The 25,647-nt window shown below is 36.8% G+C and overlaps 1 protein-coding gene across 4 annotated transcripts in view; it reads left to right on the top strand.

Moving 5' to 3' along the window:
• The window catches only part of RASSF8 (Ras association domain family member 8), an 85,829-nt gene that overhangs the window by 55,046 nt on the left and 5,136 nt on the right, over positions 1–25,647 (top strand). Inside the window, exons 1-4 of one of the 4 annotated variants that reach the window (XM_042991990.1) lie at positions 9,623–9,699; positions 12,516–12,722; positions 22,358–22,420; positions 22,941–23,830. In XM_042991990.1, the coding sequence (XP_042847924.1) occupies positions 12,620–12,722; positions 22,358–22,420; positions 22,941–23,830 (1,056 nt within the window). In that variant the 5' untranslated portion in view covers positions 9,623–9,699; positions 12,516–12,619. Of the gene's footprint in view, positions 1–9,622; positions 9,700–12,515; positions 12,723–22,357; positions 22,446–22,940; positions 23,831–25,647 lie in introns of those variants that run through there. The other 3 variants (XM_042991989.1, XM_007075620.2, XM_042991991.1) reach the window with 3 other exon arrangements.

Raw genomic sequence — 25,647 nt, forward strand, 5'->3', positions numbered from 1 at the left:
ATTAAAGTTACTAGCTATATTTATTTTAAAAGTTTGTTTTTTAAGAAAATAAAAAGTAGTTCTTAATAGCAAAATCAATATTTCTGTTCCAGTAATTTTAACTTGATTTGTATCTTGCTTATACCAGATGCAGTTGAAATTTCCTAAAATGGATGCTAATCCCAATTATCATTTCTAATCTCTATCTTAAAACTTTGAGAATGTTGGCTGCTCTTAAGTATATGGTATAATAACCTAAAATGTCTTTATTTTTAGATGCTCTTATTAAAATAATAGTATTTCTGAAACTTTTATATTAATAAGTATAATAACTTACAGTATTATAATATAGTAAAAAAGTTTCTAACTTCTGAAAGTTATATTTATTTCCATAACTAACTTTTGTTGAATTCATACTTTGTGCCAAGCCCTGCACTAAGTCCATTTTAAAAAGACATGTCATTTCTCACAAATGCCTCTTGAAAAGTTATGCATCTTGACTTAAGTCACACAGTAAGTAATTGACTCAGGATTTGAACCTTGGTGCATGCTGTTTCCACTAATCAGTGTTACCTTGGGGGGAAAAATGGCTTTTTCCAAAAAGTAGTTTTTAATGGTGTGAACTTAAAAAAAAAAAAAAATGCCAGAAATCTGTGAAGCCTTGCTTTGTATTTAAGGCAGGAGTTAAAAATTATCACAAATATGCAGACATATTTATTTTGGACTCTGTAAGTAAATCTGGATATAATTTTCAAAAGCTGAAGGAATAATTTGTTAGTGCTGAAAATGAACCTAATCATCAGACACTCGCTTTGCTGACTTGTGTATTTATTTGTCATAGGTTCTCTGAATTAAAACTGTAGTTTCTTAACATGATTTAGTTGGTTTACTCTTTACTTTCTCCTAAAATGGACAGTATGCACATGTTGTCTGATCCTTGCTTACTGACAAAAGTACATTTCTAGGTTATGATAGATGAGATTTCTTAGTGTAACATAGGACATTTTAAAAACATTTATTTGAATACATTGAATCCTTCTAGAGAGGCCTGCCTTATTCATGCTTTAGTTTCTTCATTCATCCCAATTTTGAATATATGCCCCTATTCCTAGGTTTGTGACCTTGAGAGAATTATTTAAACTGAGATTCACCTAAAATGAGATTAATGGTACCTAACTCACTCATATTGTGAGGAATAAATGAGAAACAATACACTGTGCTTACCAGATGGTAGGTACTCAGGCCATTCCTTGCCATAGTTGCAGAACGGTCACTTGAACATGTTAAATCTGGAAAATGTTAAATCACTGCATGTGTTTAAATGTTGTGACCTGAGGATAACGAATAGTAGAAGGAAGAGCATGGGTTTGCTGGATGTAATAATTAATATGCAAATATTGCCTATCATTGTGAATTTTTAAAAATGTAATATCAAAGAAAAAATCCTATGACTTTTTTTTTTTTTTAATATTTGAAATTTACTGTCAAATTGGTTTCCATACAACACCCAGTGCTCATCCCAAAAGGTGCCCTCCTCAATACCCATCACCCACCCTGCCCTCCCTCCCACCCCCCATCAACCCTCAGTTTGTTCTCAGTTTTTAAGAGTCTCTTATGCTTTGGCTCTCTCCCACTCTAACCTCTTTTTTTTTTTTTCCTTCCCCTCCCCCATGGGTTTCTGTTAAGTTTCTCAGGATCCACATAAGAGTGAAACCATATGGTTTCTGTCTTTCTCTGTATGGCTTATTTCACTTAGCATCACACTCTCCAGTTCCATCCACATTGCTACAAAAGGCCATATTTCATTTTTTCTCATTGCCACGTAGTATTCCATTGTGTATATAAACCACAATTTCTTTATCCATTCATCAGTTGATGGACATTTAGGCTCTTTCCATAATTTGGCTATTGTTGAGAGTGCTGCTATAAACATTGGGGTACAAGTGCCCCTATGCATCAGTACTCCTGTATCCCTTGGATAAATTCCTAGCAGTGCTATTGCTGGGTCATAGGGTAGGTCTATTTTTAATTTTCTGAGGAACCTCCACACTGCTTTCCAGAGCGGCTGCACCAATTTGCATTCCCACCAACAGTGCAAGAGGGTTCCCGTTTCTCCACATCCTCTCCAGCATCTATAGTCTCCTGATTTCTTCATTTTGGCCACTCTGACTGGCGTGAGGTGATATCTGAGTGTGGTTTTGATTTGTATTTCCCTGATAAGGAGCGACGTTGAACATCTTTTCATGTGCCTGTTGGCCATCCGGATGTCTTCTTTAGAGAAGTGTCTATTCATGTTTTCTGCCCATTTCTTCACTGGGTTATTTGTTTTTCGGGTGTGGAGTTTGGTGAGCTCTTTATAGATTTTGGATACTAGCCCTTTGCATTTTGTTTGTCCGATATGTCATTTGCAAATATCTTTTCCCATTCCGTTGGTTGCCTTTTAGTTTTGTTGGTTGTTTCCTTTGCTGTGCAGAAGCTTTTTATCTTCATAAGGTCCCAGTAATTCACTTTTGCTTTTAATTCCCTTGCCTTTGGGGATGTGCCGAGTAAGAGATTGCTACGGCTGAGGTCAGAGAGGTCTTTTCCTGCTTTCTCCTCTAAGGTTTTGATGGTTTCCTGTCTCACATTCAGGTCCTTTATCCATTTTGAGTTTATTTTTGTGAATGGTGTGAGAAAGTGGTCTAGTTTCAACCTTCTGCATGTTGCTGTCCAGTTCTCCCAGCACCATTTGTTAAAGAGACTGTCTTTTTTCCGTTGGATGTTCTTTCCTGCTTTGTCAAAGATGAGTTGGCCATACGTTTGTGGGTCTAGTTCTGGGTTTTCTATTCTATTCCATTGGTCTATGTGTCTGTTTTTATGCCAATACCATGCTGTCTTGATGATGACAGCTTTGTAGTAGAGGCTAAAGTCTGGGATTGTGATGCCTCCTGCTTTGGTCTTCTTCTTCAAAATTACTTTGGCTTTTCGGGGCCTTTTGTGGTTCCATATGAATTTTAGGATTGCTTGTTCTAGTTTCGAGAAGAATGCTGGTGCAATTTTGATTGGGATTGCATTGAATGTGTAGATAGCTTTGGGTAGTATTGACATTTTGACAATATTTACTCTTCCAATCCATGAGCAGGGAATGTCTTTCCATTTCTTTATATCTTCTTCAATTATCTGCATAAGCTTTCTATAGTTTTCAGTATACAGATCTTGTACATCTTTGGTTAGATTTATTCCTAGGTATTTTATGCTTCTTGGTGCAATTGTGAATGGGATCAGTTTCTTTATTTGTCTTTCTGTTGCTTCATTGTTAGTGTATAAGAATGCAACTGATTTCTGTACATTGATTTTGTATCCTGCAACTTTGCTGAATTCATGTATCAGTTCTAGCAGACTTTTGGTGGAGTCTATCGGATTTTCCATGTATAATATCATGTCATCTGCAAAAAGTGAAAGCTTGACTTCATCTTTGCCAATTTTGATGCCTTTGATTTCCTTTTGTTGTCTGATTGCTGATGCTAGAACTTCCAGCACTATGTTAAACAACAGCGGTGAGAGTGGGCATCCCTGTCGTGTTCCTGATCTCAGGGAAAAAGCTCTCAGTTTTTCCCCGTTGAGGATGACGTTAGCTGTGGGGTTTCATAAATGGCTTTTATGATCTTTAAGTATGTTCCTTCTATCCCGACTTTCTCAAGGGTTTTTATTAAGAAAGGGTGCTGGATTTTGTCAAAGGCCTTTTCTGCATCGATTGACAGGATCATATGGTTCTTCTCTTTTTTTTTTGTTAATGTGATGTATCACGTTGATCGATTTGCGAATGTTGAACCAGCCCTGCATCCCAGGAATGAATCCCACTTGATCATGGTGAATAATTCTTTTTATATGCTGTTGAATTCGATTTGCTAGTATCTTATTGAGAATTTTTGCATCCATATTCATCAGGGATATTGGCCTGTAGTTCTCTTTTTTTACTGGGTCTCTGTCTGGTTTAGGAATCAAAGTAATACTGGCTTCATAGAATGAGTCTGGAAGTTTTCCTTCCCTTTCTATTTCTTGGAATAGCTTGAGAAGGATAGGTATTATCTCTGCTTTAAACGTCTGGTAGAACTCCCCTGGGAAGCCATCTGGTCCTGGACTCTTATTTGTTGGGAGATTTTTGATAACCGATTCAATTTCTTCGCTGGTTATGGGTCTGTTCAAGCTTTCTATTTCCTCCTGATTGAGTTTTGGAAGAGTGTGGGTGTTTAGGAATTTGTCCATTTCTTCCAGGTTGTCCAATTTGTTGGCATATAATTTTTCATAGTATTCCCTGATAATTGTTTGTATCTCTGAGGGATTGGTTGTAATCATTCCATTTTCATTCATGATTTTATCTATTTGGGTCATCTCCCTTTTCTTTTTGAGAAGCCTGGCTAGAGGTTTGTCAATTTTGTTTATTTTTTCAAAAAACCAACTCTTGGTTTCGTTGATCTGCTCTACAGTTTTTTTAGATTCTATATTGTTTATTTCTGCTCTGATCTTTATTATTTCTCTTCTTCTGCTGGGTTTAGGCTGCCTTTGCTGTTCTGCTTCTATTTCCTTTAGGTGTGCTGTTAGGTTTTGTATTTGGGATTTTTCTTGTTTCTTGAGATAGGCCTGGATTGCAATGTATTTTCCTCTCAGGACTGCCTTCGCTGTGTCCCAAAGCATTTGGATTGTTGTATTTTCATTTTTGTTTGTTTCCATATATTTTTTAATTTCTTCTCTAATTGCCTGGTTGACCCAGTCATTCGTTAGTAGGGTGTTCTTTAACCTCCATGCTTTTGGAGGTTTTCCAGACTTTTTCCTGTGGTTGATTTCAAGCTTCATAGCATTGTGGTCTGAAAGTATGCATGGTATAATTTCAATTCTTGTAAACTTATGAAGGGCTGTTTTGTGACCCAGTATATGATCTATCTTGGAGAATGTTCCATGTGCACTCGAGAAGAAAGTATATTCTGTTGCTTTGGGATGCAGAGTTCTAAATATATCTGTCAAGTCCATCTGATCCAATGTATCATTCAGGGCCCTTGTTTCTTTATTGACTGTGTGTCTAGATGATCTATCCATTTCTGTAAGTGGGGTGTTAAAGTCCCCTGCAATGACCACATTCTTATCAATAAGGTTGCTCATGTTTATGAGTAATTGTTTTATATATCTGGGGGCTCCGGTATTCGGCGCATAGACATTTATAATTGTTAGCTCTTCCTGATGGATAGACCCTGTAATTATTATATAATGCCCTTCTTCATCTCTTGTTACAGTCTTTAATTTAAAGTCTAGTTTGTCTGATATAAGTATGGCTACTCCAGCTTTCTTTTGGCTTCCAGGAGCATGATAAATAGTTCTCCATCCCCTCACTCTCAATCTAAAGGTGTCCTCAGATCTAAAATGAGTCTCTTGTAGACAGCAAATAGATGGGTCTTGTTTTTTTATCCATTCTGATACCCTATGTCTTTTGGTTGGCGCATTTAATCCATTTACATTCAGTGTTATTATAGAAAGATTTGGGTTTAGAGTCATTGTGATGTCTGTATGTTTTATGCTTGTAGCGATGTCTCTGGTACTTTGTCTCACAGGATCCCCCTTAGGATCTCTTGTAGGGCTGGTTTAGTGGTGACAAATTCCTTCAGTTTTTGTTTGTTTGGGAAGACCTTTATCTCTCCTTCTATTCTAAATGACAGACTTGCTGGATAAAGGATTCTCGGCTGCATATTTTTTCTGTTTAGCACACTGAAGATATGGTGCCAAGCCTTTCTGGCCTGCCAAGTTTCAAAGGAGAGATCAGTCACGAGTCTTATAGGTCTCCCTTTATATGTGAGGGCACGTTTATCCCTTGGTGCTTTCAGAATTTTCTCTTTATCCTTGTATTTTGCCAGTTTGACTATGATATGTCGTGCAGAAGATCGATTCAAGTTACGTCTGAAGGGAGTTCTCTGTGCCTCTTGGATTTCAATGCCTTTTTCCTTCCCCAGTTCAGGGAAGTTCTCAGCTATAATTTCTTCAAGTACCCCTTCAGCACCTTTCCCTCTCTCTTCCTCCTCTGGGATACCAATTATGCGTATATTATTTATTTTTAGTGTATCACTTAGTTCTCTAATTTTTCCCTCATACTCCTGGATTTTTTTATCTCTCTTTCTCTCAGCTTCCTCTTTTTCCATAACTTTATCTTCTAGTTCACCTATTCTCTCCTCTGCCTCTTCAATCCGAGCTGTCGTCGTTTGCATTTTGTTTTGCATTTCGTTTAAAGCGCTTTTCAGCTCCTCGTGACTGTTCCTTAGTCCCTTGATCTCTGTGGCAAGAGATTCTCTGCTGTCCTGTATACTGTTTTCAAGCCCAGCGATTAATTTTATGACTATTATTCTAAATTCACTTTCTGTTATATTATTTAAATCCTTTTTGATCAGTTCATTAGCTGTTGTTATTTCCTGGAGATTCTTCTGAGGGGAATTCTTCCGTTTGGTCATTTTGGAGAGTCCCTGGAGTGGTGAGGACCTGCAGGGCACTTCCCCTGTGCTGTGGTGTATAACTGGAGTTGGTGGGCGGGGCCGCAGTCAGACCTGATGTCTGCCCCCAGCCCACCGCTGGGGCCACAGTCAGACTGGTGTGTGCCTTCTCTTCCCCTCTCCTAGGGGCGGGATTCACTGTGGGGTGGCGTGGCCCGTCTGGGCTACTTGCACACTGCCAGGCTTGTGTTGCTGGGGATCTGTCGTATTAGCTGGGGTGGGTAGGCAAGGTGCACGGGGGCTGGAGGGGCAGGCTTAGCTCGCTTCTCCTTAGGTGATCCACTTCAGGAGGGGCCCTGTGGCAGCGGGAGGGAGTCAGATCCGCTGCCGGAGGTTTGGCTCCGCAGAAGCACAGAGTTGGGTGTTTGCGCTGCGCGAGCAAGTTCCCTGGCAGGAACTGGTTCCCTTTGGGATTTTGGCTGGGGGATGGGCGGGGGAGATGGCGCTGGCGAGCGCCTTTGTTCCCCGCCAAGCTGAGCTCTGCCGTCTGGGGGCTCAGCAGCTCTCCCTCCCTTTGTCCTCCAGCCTTCCCGCTTTCTGAGCAGAGCTGTTAACTTATGACCTCCCAGACGCTAAGTCACGCTTGCTGTCGGAACACAGTCTGTCCGGCCCCTCCGCTTTTGCCAGCCAGACTAGGGGGCTCTGCTTGGCCAGCGAGCCGCCCCTCCGCCCCGGCTCCCTCCCGCCAGTCCATGGAGCGCGCACCGCCTCGCCGCCCTTCCTACCCTCTTCCGTGGGCCTCTCGTCTGTGCTTGGCTCCGGAGACTCCGTTCTGCTAATCCTCTGGCGGTTTTCTGGGTTCTTTAGGCAGGTGTAGGTGGAATCTAAGTGATCCGCAGGACGCGCGGTGAGCCCAGCGTCCTCCTACGCCGCCATCTTCCCTCCAACTCCGAGATACTCTGACTTTTCTAAAAAGAAAAATATAAAACCTATCTTTAGAAGAGATGGCTTAATCATGGCAATTAAGACTTTTCATATAAGAGAAAGAGAAAAGCTATTAAATTTTCTCATTTGTTCTATATTATTCCTACAACATAGTTGTATCTGTCACCACTTCTGGGTGTTTCAAAATACATTAAAAGGCTAACAGAAATCTCATTTTACATACAGCATATCTTCAAAAGTTGGTAATTTTGTATCCTGTAGTTCAGTGGGATATTTTATAGGCATTATGCCTCTTTTCCACTCTCTCACCCTCCATGCTGAGTCACTGAGTACTAGTTTAACAAAGTTTAACCAGTTTCTCTACTGTGGGATATCTTGCCGCACATTGTCTCCCACACTGTATTTTGAAATGTTTCCCAAAATTGTTGAACTGGGGAACCTTATTTCCTTATGGTGCGTGCACAGGACTATTGTTCTCAATATTTCATTTGGGGAGGATCTTATTGATATCACTAAGGTCATCTTCCTCAGTGCCCACTTTTAACATTTTGTACCTTTTATGACAACCTACTCTCTGTGACCAGAACTGTGTTATAGCAAAATAATGGGTTTTCTAAAAGCAACTGAACATTTAACTGTATTTCCAAAATACAGAACCAGAGGGTTATAAAACATGCATCACCTGAACACTGCAGTTCAGGGGCAGATAACCTATGACTGGCATCTGATGCAATTTTCCAGAACCTGTTACCTGTACCTACCAAAATCTGTTTTCTTACCCACCGTCTTCCTTCCTAATCTGTTTTCACTCTTCTCCTTCTCCACCCACATTGCGCTTCATCCTCTCATGTTATCCAGGTATGTTTTTCTTTTTTTTAAACTTAGGTTACTTTCCCATCACCCACAGGCAATATGTACCTATTTTTTTTCCTTACCTCAAAACCATCTGAGCATCAAAAAGTTAATCCTTTTTTAGTTTGTAGCAGTTGTTCTACATAACTTCATAATTCCCACATCAAATCAGTTTTAGAATAAGGTAATCTAAAGGTAAAGTCCCTTTAGTTTTTATTTTTTCACTAGTTTTCTATACAAAAGAGAATTTGGGTATCTTATTATTGATTCCAATAAGTATTATTCAGGATATACCATGTTCATTGTGCAGAATCTCCTTCTGTATAATGCCAAAAAAACTAGTGCGTAGCATTAGTATTTTATTTAAAGTAGCTAGTTTGATTGTAAAGATTTTATTATAACTCATTTTATCTGTATGATGTTTCTATAAAGAATGCTTTAATATGCAGTAACCAAAAACTGGACATGAAAGAAATGATAAAATTGGCAATAAGCTTGCTTGTATGTTTGTGTCTAGTGTCCAGGGAGTAAGGGAATTTGCTCAGTAGCTCAATGGTAGCCATCACAAGGAACTTACACCATTTTTAAATATGCAGTCAGCACTTATTTGTGAGAGCCTTTGGTCACAACAGTTTTGTCCGCTGATCAAGACATAACCTTGTTTTGTGTGTTTTTCTCTTGAAAGATACCTTATTTGATATTTATTGTTGATTCATTAACATTGAGCTCACAACCAATAGCACTATAACTCACACTCAAACCAAACCTATCTAATAACGTATTTTCTTCGTAAGTCGCATCACAACCTTCTTGCATTTAGGAACACTAGATAGTGTCTGCACTGTGTTTGAGAGCCATTTTCAGCAATGAAATCGCCAATGAAGACCATAAAAATGCCAAAACATGGCACTAAAAACACTGAGAAAAGATAACTTATTGACATTATGAAAGCTGAAACAAGAAGGCAGAGTATTGCCTCTGCATTTTCCACTGCTGTATACATGTCTGTGAATGACTGTGAAAGTGCCATAAATATTGATTTTGGGGTTACAAATTTAGTGAGTGGATGAATTCACAAATAAGGAACCCACAAATAATGAGGATTGACTGAAATTGCTTTATTTAAGTACTGGTCTTGGAGGAATATGTCTCCACAAATGCAGATGCTTAATTCCAATAGGCTTTCAAGACAGTAAATGGTTTTTAACTAAAGAACACTTTGTTCCCAGTAGCTTGTTACTGAATAAACCTAGTTCTTCATTATAAAAATTAAAATCATGGTTTGAATATAGAAACCTTATAGTGGAAACCATAACTGAACTATAAGAATATTTTTGCAGTAGAACCTTACTTCTACCTACATCATTGTTTCCATGGAAAAATGTATTCCAAATTCCAGCTGAGATGCCAAAGCCCTTTAGCTTCTCGAGTTCTTAGTTCCAAGGATGACCAATCTACGACACGCACCTACAGTGTAGGACTTTATTTTCCTTCTAGTCTAGTTCTGGGACTGGGAACAGAGCCATAGGAATTAGACTCTGGAGGATAGAACAGGGTTGCAGATCCTGGAAGGGAGTACCTAAGGGCTTAGAGAGGGACAGATTCTACAGATGACTTCCATGAATAACACCATGATTTTTAGGGAAACTAGGGATGATTGTTAGTACAGCCCAAACTGGACAGAAGCCATAATCTAAAAACAATAGCCCTGTTAGAAATAAAATTTTGGGCCACATGATCTATTAAGGCATTTTTTTTACCCTCCTTAAGGATTTAAGTTTGAAAGAGAATATTAGTAGTGTAAAAAATGCAGATGCTGGTCTTCTCTGTGATAAGCCGTGGTAGGAAGTCTCTGATCAAGAGGATAAATACCTGCAAGTTTATATAAACTAAGCAGTATTATTTATGCTCAGTGTTTTCCCACAATGTTACTATACTCTGTAATATTTAGTAGATGTACATGTGTTCTTTGTTCATTTGTATTCTCTTGATGATTAAAAGTTTGAGGTAAACAATGATAATTCAAGATAGGAAAATATGTGGTAGTGTACTAAAACCTTTGTAGAACTTAAAAATGAACCTCATAAGTTTCTTTTAAATGACAGGTTTCTTTGGGGGGAGGAGGCCTTTAATGAGATCTGCTGTCTTCCTTGCAAGGTTCCCCAAGTGTAAGATATTTTAATGAAAAATAATGGACTAGGTATTAAATAGATTTTAATTCAGTTTAGTTTTTTAAATTCAGCTTTTTATTTAATAAAGTAATTTAATTTTTTTATATTAATTTAATACAATATCTTAATGTTGGGCCAATTTTTTAATCTTAACTATATTCCAAGAAAGAATAATACGTATTCTATTTTTAATAAGTAGAGCGTCTGGCAGAAAACGAAAAATATCTTGTTTTAAAGTCAGAATTCTTTTTCCTTTCATCAAATGGTCTTTAAATGGATTGGGGACAGTAGCATATTTGAAATTCTCATTTGAAATTTCAACTATACATCAGCCTATTAAATGCTCAGAGTGGTCTAACTGTAAAGAAACTTGTTTAACTTTATTTGTAGAATTTCTTACATTTCTCTGGCTTTGGAGCCCTTTTCTACCCCCAGAAACTTCACCATTTCATGAGATTTCATAACTAAGGAACACAGTTATGGCAATTTAGCTTGTCACAGGCAAATAGCCCTTTATCTGGGTGTAGAGAGGGTTGATGAAACCACCTCTGTACTGCAGCGTAGGCAGAGGGAGCTGAAGTAACACGCTGGGAAACTGTCAGTCCTTTCCCTTGTTTTCAGGATGACAAAAAGTATTTTTGCACCTTCCCTGGAGAAAGCAAATAAGCTTATTTGCCTTCGCTCACATATGTTCTGACTCATCTACCCAGGTGGCCTAGAACTATCTTAGGTCCTTTAAGAAAATGCATAAGGACTGTGTTACTGTTTGTAACAAATGCTGTTTTACTAGAAAAGTTTTTAGTGTTTTTTTTTAAATAAGCTTTTCAATAAGTCATTAATGCTGAAACACTAGTTCCATTGTCAACCTTTAAATAAATTTAAATATTGTTTTAATTAAATCAATGTTTATTATATCTCATAAACTTTAATATTCTTTTCAAAGAAACCAACAAAAAACAGGAAGATCATAGGACAATGGACAAATCATAGATTGATTAAAGATTTAACACAGGAAGAACTTGGATTTTAAAACCCTACAGGAAAAAGAATTGTGTGCAATTGATTTTTAGCAAGCTAATAACATTCTAATCAATACAAGAAATCAAGACATTTGGTTTGATTGTAGGAGAGTGTGAAAATTTCTGCATGGCATATGAATAAATGCAGCTAAACAAAAAAAAAACAATGAGGAAACACCACAAATACAACAAAAATTGAGATTTATATTATTAGAATAACTTGTAATTTAAGAATATTATCAAACCCCAGTGAAATAAATAAGAAAAAGTCAAGCAGTTCATATATGGGGAAGTTGCCAGCCTTAAGTAAAAGAATTAATTTCCATCAACTAATATTTTCTGCACACCTATGCATTATACTATGGTTAGTGTTAGAATTTCTGTGGTGAAAGCAACACTCTCAGTCCTTTTGGGAAGAGAGGGAGGCAAGGTTCACATGAAACAAAGGAATACAGTGGAGTTCTGAAGATACATTTACAAATGCCGGCAAGGCTGTGGAAACTGGTTCAGTTATTATTCAAAAAATGACAAACATCTTTTTTTAACCTCAGAAATGATCCTAATGAGATATTTTTTTTTAAATAGCTTACGTGTTTTTAATAAATTGCTTCTATGTTGAGCAATAGGGCTTGGTCCAGTAAGTAGGATTTCTTTACCCAAAGAAGAGTTACTTTATGATTAAAATTACAATTATATGGGGCATGTGGGTGGCTCAATCTGTTTAGCATCCAACTCTTGATCTTGGCTCAGGTCATGATCTCATGGTTCATGGGACCACGTCCATGTCAGGCTCTGCACTGACAGCATGGAGCATTCTTGGAATTCTCTCTCGCTCTCTCTGCCCCTCCCCTACTTGATCGCTCGCTCTCTCTCTCAAAAATAAATAAATAAAATTATAATTATGAAAATTGTACTAATATGAAATAATGTCATGAATAGGTGGCTATAGTTGTATTCATGCTGCTGAATTCACTTCTGTGAAATAAGTAAGTACTTGGTCATTAATGGTAGTAGGATTATGAGATATTAAAATTTATTTTGCATAATACTTAAGAAATTTTAAGACTCATTTTATTAAAAATGTTTTTTCCTCTTTTTAGCTGACTACACAAGACTCTGCCTTCCTCACATTTCCATAGCCAGCGACATGACCTGACACCTTGATGACCAGTCTCAGGGCCCTTGGGTGACTGGCTGGTGCACCATGGAACTTAAAGTATGGGTGGATGGAGTTCAGAGGATTGTTTGTGGGGTCACCGAAGTTACAACTTGCCAGGAGGTTGTAATAGCCTTAGCTCAAGCGATAGGTAAGTGAACTCTCTGGGAGTCTGAGACAAAGTGGTTTATCCTTCCTGTTGTTGTTTGGGTTTTTTTTTTTTTTTTGTATTAAATATAGATTTCTAGTTTTTTATTTGGTTCCATAATACAACTCGAGAGCACACTTTTACTTATTACAGTTCCCCATGCTTAAATAAATCTGTAAAGACACTTGTCTTCTGGCTTCTCCCAGATTTACTGATCTTGAGTCCAGAGTCTGCACTGTCTCTGTTCTCTTATTGTTTATCCTAAACAATGATTTCTGGAACTAAAGATGTTTTCTTGAGCAAAAACATAGATTCCTAGTTCCCAGACCCCTCATTAGGAAAAAATCCTATTTACTGTTTATTCTGACTACTTTTTGAAAAGAAAAACATTGGGGTGCCTGGGTGGCTCAGTCATTTGAGCATCCAACTCCTGATACCGGCTCAGGTCATGATCCCAGGGTCATGTGATAGAGCCCTGCATCAAGGCTCCATGCTGAGCATAGAGCCTGCTTAAGATTCTCTCTCTCTCTCTCTCTCTCTCTCTCTCGCTCTCTCTCTCTCTCTCTCTCGCTCTCTCTCTCTCTCTCTCTCTCTTTGCTTGCGTGCTCTCTCTTTAAAATAAGAATAAAAAATTCAGGGGTGCCTGGGGTGGCTCAGTCAGTTAAGCATTTGACTCTTCATTTCAGCTCAGCTTGTGATCTCACAATTCATGAGATTAAGTTTGAGATTCTCTCTCACCTTCTCTCTCTCTGCCCCTCCCCCGCTCACATGTGTTCTCATTCTCTCTCTCAATAATAAACATTTTTAAAAAATAAAAATAAGGGGCACCTGGGTGGCTCAGTCAGTTAAGCATCCGACTTCGGCTCTGGTCATGATCTCACAGTTCGTGAGTAGTTTGAGCCCCGTGTCGGGCTCTGCGCTGACAGCTTGGAGCCTGGAGCCTGCTTCAGATTCTGTGTCTCCATCTCTCTCTGTCCCTCCCCCACTTGCACTCTGTGTCTCTCTGTCTCTCAAAAATAAATAAATATTAAAAAAAAAAAAAAAGCCATGGGCAGTGTTTTAAAATAAAATGAGTATATTTTACAGGGTGGCTAAGGAGTGCAGTAAGCTGCATCTGTCCATATCCTATGATAGTCACATTTTCTACACAGAATTTCAAAGGGAAAATGCCCAGATATACCAGGTGTGTGTTTACCAATTTGAACTAAACAGTGTAATGTACCTGTTTGTGAACAAGCCAGAAAGAAGTTTTAACTAAAATCTACCCCCATTTTTGCTTTCTCGGTAACTCAGTCCAGACCGTTTTGAAAAGTTGATGATTTGAATATAGAGGTTTTATATTTCTCCAGACTTGGCCAAACAACTCTTTTCCTGTATCATAAATACTTCATTAAATTCAGAATTCATCTGAGAGATGACTCAACTGGCAACCAGCCGAGGACTGTTGATCCTTGTTTCTCTTGTGCCATAAGATTTTCTCAGCTTCAGATGCAGTACGCTTTTGATACATACTTAAACATTTATCCGTCTTGTAATGTGGGTTATTGGCATTCAAAGTTTAAACACTAAGTGAAAGTTTTATAGTATTATTTTGACCTTATTTCCACTATAAGAAACAATAAGGGGTTTATCAATTGGGGAAGATTAATTCTGTGACATACAGTCCCAGAAATTCTATGGCTTAACACAGTAAAAGTTTAGGTATCCTGTTAGCAGAGTATGTACTGAATGAGAAAACTGCAGATGCTTCTAAAAAATTTATACTGAAGCAACTTGTAGAATACCTTCATGGGTTCAAACCCACACATTTGCCTCATGGGATGGAAACACCATAGATATATTCTTGATTCGGGATTATTGAAATTCTCTGGATAGCTAAAATTACTTTCAGGAAACCATCAGGACACAAAAATATTTACACAACTTGGTAATTTGCAAATATATATGGCAGCAAACATTTTTTGACTTGGTGCTGCTATTCAATTGAGTCAAATTAGAAAATAGCTAAAAATAGAACATAAATTGGTAAAAGATGTTGAATGCATCTAATAGTATAGAAAGAAATCCTTTCTACTCTGATCTGTGACTACCTTGACAGGTTATATCTAGGTGGTGGAATAATGAGACAGAATAACAAAATAAAAACATAACTCTGAAACATTTAATTGGCATGAGATGGATAAACTGTCCTGCAGCGTGCTGTGTGTTTGGTCACTGTATACGTCTTGGGTTTTCTGAAACAGTCCCAATTTCAGATATTTTATCTTGTTTTTCTCATAAACTATCCCAGAAATGCCATTATTTCACAATTCAAACTGCTTCTCAAATCTGTATGTGAAACAGAAAGCCTGTTTCAAGTTATAGTCCAGAAAATGCATTTGCTTTTACAATATTCCCAAAATATGAAAAGAATGTATTTCTGCCCTCAAGTAGCTTAGAAGTTAAGTAAAGTATGGCTAACAAAAGATTAGAGAGGAAAAGAGGAAGAAATCAAGGAGACTGAGGGAAAAGTTTTCTGATTCACACTCCTTTGTTGCCTGGTACCATTTGAAGTACTAAAGATTTAGAATTTTTCTCTGTTCCCACTTCTAATGATCTTATTCCTATATCTCCTTCAACTGGGGCCAGAGTTAGCATTTAATATAAACAAATTGATGGGGCTGGGGTCCAAGGTGGAGTGAACTGTTCCTAAGAAGGCTTGTTTCATATAGTTTGCCCCACGAGATCAGTTTTCAAACAAGCACATTTTATACTGAATTCTAATTTAACTATTCAACGCTTCTTTTCTCTGGAAGTCCCCCTACAGTAGGGATCCTGCTTGTTTATTCTTCTTACACCATTGCTTTGCCTAAAGTAAGTATTCAATAAAACATAGTTTCTAAAACAGTGCTGTCCCGTAGAACTTTCTGCAAGGATAATAATGGTCTGTATCTGTGCTATGCAGTATAGTAACCACTAGCCACATGCAGCTACTGAGTACTTGAGATGTGGCTAGTATAACTGAGGAAATGAATTTTTAATTAAAATTTAAATGTGGCTAGTGGTTAACGGGTATTGTAGTAAACTGTTCTAGAAGACGACTAACTGGTATCTCAAACTTCAAATGAGAGAACCCAAGTCTGTTTCTCAGCTGCTGCCCACCCGCAAATTTCTTCTTTCTCTTTATCTCAACAAATGAAATCTCTTTTCTTTTAATTGATTAGACCGAAAACTTTTATGTGATCTTTTTTGTTGTTGTTCTAATATCTTACAACTAATCCAGTAACAAATCCTACCTGTACTACCTTCAGTATACATGCAGAATCTTGTTTCTCTTCACAGTCACTGTTAACTTGATGTAAGCCACCATCATTTCTCACTTAGGCTTTTGCTGTAGCCTTCCAACTCATCTCCCTGCAACATCTTGGTCCCCTCCGGCCTATTCTTAACAAATTTCTTTTATTTAATGTTTGTTTATTTTGAGACAGAGAAAGAGAGAGCACAAGTGGGGGAGGGTCAGAGAGAGAGGGAGACAGAGAATCCCAAGCAGGCTCCACACTGTCAGCACAGACCCCAGTGCAGGACTGGATCCCACAAACCATGAGATCATGACCTGAGCCGACATCAGGAGTTGGATGCCCAACTGACTGAGCCACCCAGGCATCCCATATTTCTTTTAAAGTAATACTTTTTTTTTAAGTTTCTATTTAAATTCCAGTTAGTTAACATACAGTATAATATTATTTTCATGCATACAATTTAGTGATTTCACACTTACATACAACACTTATTGCTCATCATCAATTGCCCTCCTTAATCTTCATTACCTCCCCTCCACCCACCTCCCCTCTGGTAACCATCACTTTGTTCTCTATACTTAAGAGTCTGTTTCTTGGTTTGCCCCTCCCTCCCCCTCCATGCTCCTTTGTTTGATTTCTTACATTCCACATATGAGTAAAATCATATGGTATTTGTCTTTCATTGACTGACTTATTTCCCTTAGCGTAATACTTTGCAGCTCCATGCTGTTGCAAATGGCAAGATTTCATTCTTGTTTTTGAGTAATATTCCATTGTGTGTTTGTGCGTGTGCATGCGTGTGTGTGTGTGTGTGTGTGTGTGTGTGTGTGTGTGTGTGTAAGTCCATACAGTGGTCTTCAAGACACTAATGAATCTCTACTTTACCCCCTCACCAATCTGACTTCATTCTCTACCACTTACTTTTGATTGTCCCTTTACTTACACCAAAGATATTTCTGCCTCAGTCTTTGCATCTGTTCTTTTCTCTGCTGAGAATACTCTGCACCCAGATATCTTCAAAATTCATTCCCTTGGATCTCTGCTTAAATATCTTCCCACAAAAGATGTCCCTGACCACATATCCATACACACATGCACATACACTCACATACTCTTTATCTGCTGTACTCTAATTTTCTCTATAGCACTTACCCCTCCTGACATATTACCTATAGGCCACATATATAGACCATATACACATTTTTAAATCTAAACATTTCTGAAAGCCTAGAATTTATCATACTTCATTTGTTAGCCATACTTGGAATGTCTCGAACTCATCTGGTGGTAAAAACTGTTCTGATTCAATATGAGGCTGTTTTTAATTTATATTTATTCCATTTGATATGAATGTTGATACATTTTACTTCGTAAACTGTAATATGTTTGATTATAGACCTATAGGGATAGCACCATGTTACCTTTCTAAAATCCAAAAAGTTCTGAAGTTTCAGCATATCTGGCCTTAAAGCTGTTGGATAATGGTCAGTAGACCTACATTTATTTGTGTGCTGTATATTGCCTGCTACTGTTTTGTTATTGCCTATTCTCATAGCTTAAAGCCATGCCTAAGTAGTAGACACTCAATACATATTTGTGAATAACTGAATGAATTTTTTAAAGTTTTCTATAAATTACAGGCTGAACTAGGTGACCACCTAATGCCCTATCCATTTCTAAGAGTATATGATCCTTTAGAAGATAAGGAAGATAATATTTTATGTTCTCACATTTAACTCTTATTAATTTCATGCATAAATTATCAATTTTAGAAATTTACAAATTTACCCATTTTACATCTGTTTACAGATGTATTCATTGTAGACTTTTTTGAAATTCAGAAAAAATACAAAGAAAATTTTAAAAATCACTCACGATCTTGCCTCCTAGAAGCAATCACTATACACACTCCTTTTATGTACCTCTAGATAAGTTTAAAGATTTCACTCTCCATAATTCTTGATAGTTTTAAAGTCTTATTTTTCATTTACTGGATTTTGAATTAAATTTTCCACTTAATCCTCACAAGTCTTATGAGGATCATCTATTATCTCTATAGATGATCAAGCTAAGGCACAGAGATACCAGATAACTTGCCCAAGCTCCTAGAGCTAGTAAGAGGGTAACTGGGATTCAAACCAGTAGTCTTAATTCAAGAACCTTGCTCTTAACTTCTTGTATACTGTTTTGGTTATACCCCCTATAATCTCAGTGGACATCTGTTAGAAAGTATAGTTATTGATTGAATTATACTGAAACAAGAAATAAAAGTCCTTAATAGTAAATTATACTGCTTTTATGTAGCCAAGTTCATCTTTTACAGTTTTGATATTTATAACAATAGTGTAATCATTCATAATTCTAAGTACTTTCTATATTTTCTACATCCATAAAAGATTATTTTAATGAATGTAAATACATGTAATTCATAGCATGTATCAGTCAGGATGGGTTAGATTATGCTACATTAACAAAAAGTCCCCCCAAATATTACTGGTCTATAGTGATAAATGTTACCTCTTATTTTGATTAATAGTATTTATGCAAAGTAAGCAACACAGTGCCTAGCAAATAGAGGCATAATAAATGTAAATCATTATGAAATCAATAAATTTAATGGTTTTATTATTTTTTAATAGTAGTAAACTCATCATATAATACTAAATAGTTCCTAAATTAATGTGCAGTGATTCTGTGATTACACGATAAATAGATTACATGATATTCTCATCAACACTGTGGGAAAATATACTGTGAATGACTTAACTATGGGTTGTCTATAGCTGACCAACAGGTTATATTCAGAGATATTTACATTATATCACTGTCATTATAAATTAAATACTCTATGGTTAAAATTATCTTAATAGCTACACTTAGGACTTGTAGAAAATCCATTGACAAATTTGCAGAGTAGTTGTAATTGATAAATTGCTTTAAATTCTTTAAGCTTTGATTTCTTCACTGAAAAGTTGAGGATCATATCTATACTGCTTATTTCACAAAACCAATTAAGCCTGTGTGTAAAATATATTTTTATATATTTTATATATCTTTGTTTTATATATATGTGTGTGTGTGTGTGTCAGCATCAAAAGCATTTACATGATACAATGCAATTTCTTGTACAGAGATGTTCCTTGTAAGAATTCTAAGTCATTATGAGAATGATTGGTTATGTTAACTAGAGTCTATATAAGAATCCAAAATGTTTATATAGCTCAAGGAGCAAAAAGTATCTGTTATTGGAAAAATTCAGGGCGGTAGGATTCATGATAAAGAATAAGTTTACTGACATCACTTCTAATATATCCAGAAACAGGAAGATTTGTTAGCATTAAATTCATAAGTGATGAATGCAACTCTCTGTCATGTTTTTTTGAATAATGTATAGTATTCATTTTGGGGGTAAGAAGGATTTGAAACTGAAGAAAAAACCAAATGTCAGCTAAAGCTAAAACTTACAAAGAGGGTTGATGATCAAGGTGTTCAATAGAATTTATATCCCTAGGGCCTGACACTATTTCTGACAGGTATTTGATGTTCTATATGTACTTGTTGACTAAATAACAAGATGTGACTTTTCAATCATGATTTTGTTATTTGGCTCTCTATTTAGAAAATTTCTCCAGAAATTTCTGGAGAAATTTTCTAAAATTGTGTAAAAATGATTTATACAATGTTGTTGAGTGGTTGAAATAAGGGCATAATGTTTCTGAGTGACTCATATTTGAATTATTTGAGTTTTGGTGTATATTTTCAAAAACATCATGTTACATACTATTCTGCTTTAACTTAGATGAGAAGAATCTGTTATCCTATTTCCTTTTAATTTATGTCAATCATCCAGTGAGATTCCACTAATGCATTAAAGTCTCTCTATGTGATTTTCCTTATTATATGAAGTTAATATAATACTGGGAATACACTTAATTGCTTCATCTATCCAAAAGTACAATCAGTATTTTATTTACCATTCATTATTGTGGCACACATTTCTAAATAGCCACAACAGCCTAATCTACAAATGCTACAGGTAGGTAGGTAGGTAGGTAGATACTCCTTTTTGTTAGTTTTAGGGGTACATCAAGATGGAATGCAAGGTACAACTCAGTGTATCCGTTTAATAAAATGCATTGAAAGGAGTTTTGCAGGAGGAATTTGAATCTGTCCAAATGAAATAGGATCTTTAGGGTCTTGCCAAGTATGGTATTAAAAATAATTATTATGGGATTTAACTGTTACATAACCTATCTAAAACCCAATTTTTATAATAAAATCAAAGCTATTAATTTACCTTTTATAAAAGCTTTTTTATATTACTGGATAGATTTTTTTTTCTTTTCGTCTAACTGCACTAAATATGCATTATTTAACAAAAAAGGGAAAACTGGCATTAAAAGTAATTCTAAATAATCTTCTACCAAGACATTCTCATAGGGCAGCAGTACCATTAAGCATTGGAAAAATTAGCTTCGTATTTAATTATGACTAAATTAGGGTCTTTAAAATTGTTAATATAACTTGTATAATATAATGATTCTGTTTTCTTTTTCAAGATGCTTCATTGGCCTGGTAGAATTAGAGAGGGCTCTGCTGATCTAGTCTAACCCCTCACATTACTTATGAGGACACAGAGCTCCAGATAAGAGTGAGATTCTAAAAGTAGTTGACAGGCAGGAAAGCCAAGAACACAGAGTGCTGTGATCTTTGAAGCAGTGAGTACACGTGGAACAGTTTTAGCCTTGCAGATTTGTCATGTGGTTTTTCTTGGAGTAATTACAGTAACTTTTAACCTGAAAGTCACTAGAAACGTTTTTACTCCAAGAAGCCAATCCACTGTACTAAGGCTTTCTTCTTCATTCCCCTTGTTTGCCCAGGCATTTTGATAATAGTAACAACTAATATTTGTATAGAACTTTTCAATTTTAGAAAAAAAATTTTATATTTCACATCTCATTTGACTCACAACAGTATCAGTAAGAAAATACTATTCTCACCCTTTAGATGAGGAAACTGAAGCCAAAGGAAATTTAATGCATCACGCAGATCATTTAAGTAGCTGGCAGAGCCAAACTTGAACACAGGCCTTCTGACTCCAGAGCCTTTTTGCTCTTTTCAGCTCTGTATAGTTGAGAGTTGTTGAAAGGTGCTGAAGGATTTTTAAGTCAGATTATTGTCACGTCACATCATTTTTAAGAGGTCTCTGGTCAACCCTTTTGTTATGTGACTAACAATGTTTAAAATTAATAATGGCTACCATGTATTGAATGCCTGCCATGGGCCAGGCAGCGTTGTAGGTGCTTACTATGTCTGCCTCTGACTCCCAGAACCTGTGACATACTGCTACTGTCTCTATTTTAGAAGTGAGGTTATGCTATTTATCCAATAGGCAATTAAAACGTAGGACTGGGGTGCCTGAGTGGCTCAATCTATTAAGCCTCAGACTCTGGATTTTAGCTCAGGTCATGACCTTATGGTGGTGAGATGGAGCCCCGTGTTGGGCTCCATGTTGGGCGTGAAACCTGTTTAACATTCTCCCTCTCCCTCCCCTTCCCTTCCCCCCCCCCCCGCACCCCTCTCCTCCTTCCCCTCTCTGACTCTGTGTCTGTCTCTCTCAAGAATAAAAACAAAAAAACAAAACCTGGGATTAAAACTCCAGTCTGTTTGCCTCCCAAGCTTCAACTTTGCAGCTGTACCCAAGATTCAGTGTCCTTAAAGGAGAATATATGCATATGTTTAAAGCAGTATCATTCTTTGTGTACTAACTCTACACTGCATACATGGCTACTCATATACATAGGAATATGTATATCCAGATCTTAATTTATTGACCTAGTAACTGAGAAAATAACTACTATTGGTTCAGAAGCTCATGAAATTCAAAAAGAAGATAAATCAGTAGCTGTATGGACCAGTATTATAATTACTAGGTACCAGGATCAGTTTTTTTCTTCCTTGTAATAATGTTAAGTAGTAATGGATGCTTTTTTATTGAGATGTAATTGACATGTAACATTTATATTAGTTTCAGGTATGTAGTGGATACTTTTAACAAAATATCCATCTGACCTACCTACCTTAAATGAAAATGTTTAGAAACTGTGTTCAATTTAATGATATTATACTGTCTTCTGAAATTTTATCTTCTGTAATTACTAGTTAGGTTCAGTATTTCTATTTATATATGATTTTATTGCTGTTTTTGTTTTTTTAAGTATTTTTGCCTTTAAAAATTTTTTTAATCGGCTTCTAAGCTACAACTATCAAAACTGTAGAAGGCTTCTCTTTTAGCCCCTATTTTTTTACAAAATTATTTTGAAGAGTTGTTTTCACTGAAGTGATTTTTATTTGCCACAGGTGTGCAGAAAGATACCAGCAGTGTGAGCTATGGGATGGCCAAGCCCTTATGCAGAAACAGAGGAAAGACCTGTACAGCCACCTCTTAGCTAAGTAGCATGTTGTTCACTGGCTCAATATCTCCTTTCAGGAGGAAAATGGGCCTCTAACCTTCCCAAGTTCTAATGTGCAGAGAAAGCATAGGAATTCACAAAGAGGAAATTTATTCCTGTTTTGAAGTTCTACCTAGTTCCTGCGACCAGGCCCTCATGGCTTCCAGTGGGGCATTCTCCTGTTATCCTTTGTTTTATCTAGAAGTCTTGTCCCACACAGGAAGGTCTAGGCAATCAGGCATTTAACAAGAGCATAAAAGTCTCCCTGAGTTTTAAAGTGTTCAATTTCTAAGCAAATCTGAAGGATATATGTAATTCACATCCCATAATTTTATGCTGTTAACATATCTTCAAGGGAAGTTTTAAAAGCAGCATGGACTAGACTTTGATGCTAATCAAGAAGACACATTTATTAAATAGTGTCCTCTGTAGTGTTATTTTAGCTATTGCATATGCCACTTTGACAGTTTGTTATTATCTTTTTTATCTAGGTCGAACTGGAAGGTACACTCTTATAGAAAAATGGAGAGATACTGAAAGACACTTAGCGCCTCATGAAAATCCTATCATATCCTTAAACAAATGGGGGCAGTATGCTAGTGATGTACAGCTAATTTTACGTCGAACTGGGCCATCTCTTAGTGAGCGACCCACTTCAGACAGTGTGGCTCGAATTCCTGAAAGAACTTTATACAGGCAGAGTTTGCCCCCTTTAGCCAAACTGAGGCCTCAGATTGACAAATCAATCAAAAGGAGAGAACCTAAAAGGAAATCATTAACATTTACAGGAGGTGCCAAAGGATTAATGGACATTTTTGGAAAGGGTAAAGAAACTGAATTTAAGCAAAAGGTGCTGAATAACTGCAAAACAACAGCAGATGAGTTAAAGAAGCTGATTCGGTTACAGACAGAGAAGCTTCAATCCATTGAGAAAGAGCTAGAATCAAATGAAATCGAAATACAGTTTTGGGAGCAAAAGTATAATTCTAACCTTGAAGAGGAAATTGTCCGCCTGGAGCAAAAGATCAAAAGAAATGATGTAGAAATTGAAGAGGAAGAATTTTGGGAAAATGAATTGCAGATTGAACAGGAAAATGAAAAACAGCTGAAGGATCAACTTCAAGAAATAAGACAGAAAATAACAGAATGTGAGAGCAAATTAAAGGACTATTTGGCTCAGATCCAGACTATGGAAAGTGGTCTTGAAGCAGAAAAATTACAACGGGAAGTTCAGGAGGCACAAATCAATGAAGAAGAGGTTAAAGGAAAGATTGGTAAGGTCAAAGGAGAAATTGACATTCAAGGCCAACAGAGTCTGAGGCTGGAAAATGGCATTAAAGCTGTAGAGAGATCTCTTGGACAAGCCACCAAACGATTACAGGTAAGAACATTTTTATAAAAAGGATGTTTCGTCTGTTTAAAAGAATTAATATATTCTTGGCATTTTCTTTAATGATTGTCCATTTTTTCTTATATTGAAAGTTAGAAAGCTATCTTGGCTTATAAGTTTCTTAGAATTTCTGTGACTTACGACAAAGCTAAGATGTGAGACCAAAACAGAGATGAGCGCTAAAGCCACACTGATCCTTGTTCCATGGCAACAGGTTTCTTACTGTGTGTCAGTTGTAACATTAGGTAATTGGATACAGAGAATAGAACCTCGGAGCTGGAATGGACACTAATGATGAGATAGTGAATCTGACCTTCGCTCCTTTTAGAGATAAGGAATCCAGTGCAAAAGAGATTACTGCAGATTGTTTTGCCAGGGACTGTGTGGCTAGTTAACTGCTTATCTATTACTTTTCCATTGTTGCTAACCCCATCTTTCTTGAGATGTAAATAGTTCCCTTCTCTCCACATTACTTACTCTCCTTTGCTTTCCTGAGAGGGACACAGAGGTTCCTCTCTGATTTTCCACTCTCTGGTTCACATACAAGAATATTTATATTTTGCCATTAGGTGCTGATTACTCAACTTAAATTTCTTAGACACCCGTTCTTGAAAAGAAAATGTGGTGGTGTTAGGAGAATTACAAAAGAGGTATTAAAAATAAATAATAGTTAAAATATTAAATATTAATATTAAATAAAAGCTTAAATAGTACATATAAATTCACATTTCTGATTTTTGTTACATTTGGCCACATTTCAAATGCTCTGTGGCACATGTCTAGTGGTTGCTGTATTATTGATCAGTGCTGGTGAAGAAGCTTGCTATTCAGAGTGATCCATGCAGTTCAGGACACATTTGTTAAAAATTCAGAATCTATATTTGTAATAAGGTGTCCAGATAGTGCCTACGCATGTGGAAGTTTGAGAAGAATTTCTCAACTGGAATATCAACAGTTTTATCAGCAGAGAAAGCTGAGCTTTCAGAAAGAACTTTCATGATTTCCTTTCTGTGCCACTAACCATAGTAAGAGAGAAAACCTCCACCAAAATTTTGAAAATTGAGAATTTCTCATGCAGTGGAAAGTTGTTAACCTCTGATTTGTCAGTATTCTACTATTTGGATTCACTTTGACCCTTAAAAAGGGTACAATTGGAAGTTGTGTTGCCTTTGCTATTATCTACAGGAAACACTAATTCTTGACAGTCATTACTAGTAAATCTCACCACCCATTGAAAAATATTTCATAATCAAACTAACATATCTCCAAGTACCTGCTACGCTCAAAGTAAGTGGAAGAAGCAACCACTCATTTCTGGTATCTCTCCCCTACCCCTGCCAGGTTCATCAAACAGACTCAACCTGGTGAGTCCTTGCCACTTTTCCCTATAGTGCAGTAAAGGAGAGAAAGAGAACTTCATCAATGCCTTTCCTTGTTTTTTGAGCTTTCTGGCTGTCCAAACTTGATCTCCTTTCTTTAAAGATCTTCGGTTCTCAGATCCGTCTTTGCCAAGGATTTAGTTAAGAACCCCACAGTGAAAATCTTGTGGGAATTTTGCTTTCCTCATGCTCTAATATAAATCTCAATAACGGATCCCATGAACACTTGAACAGTCCACCAAATACAAGAACTTTTCTGAGTCTCACAGACCAAATGACTATGAATTTTACAGTCGGTTTTGAAGTAAATAATAGGGAAATTTATTTGTGAACAGCTTATAGCAACATTGCTATAAACACTGGGATGGATGGAAACTGGTATTTATTGATGAAAGTCTATAGATATATATTTATTTCATCAGGTGTATA

This window comes from Panthera tigris, chromosome B4, assembly GCF_018350195.1.
Source record: "Panthera tigris isolate Pti1 chromosome B4, P.tigris_Pti1_mat1.1, whole genome shotgun sequence".
NCBI classification, from domain to species: Eukaryota; Metazoa; Chordata; class Mammalia; order Carnivora; family Felidae; genus Panthera; species Panthera tigris.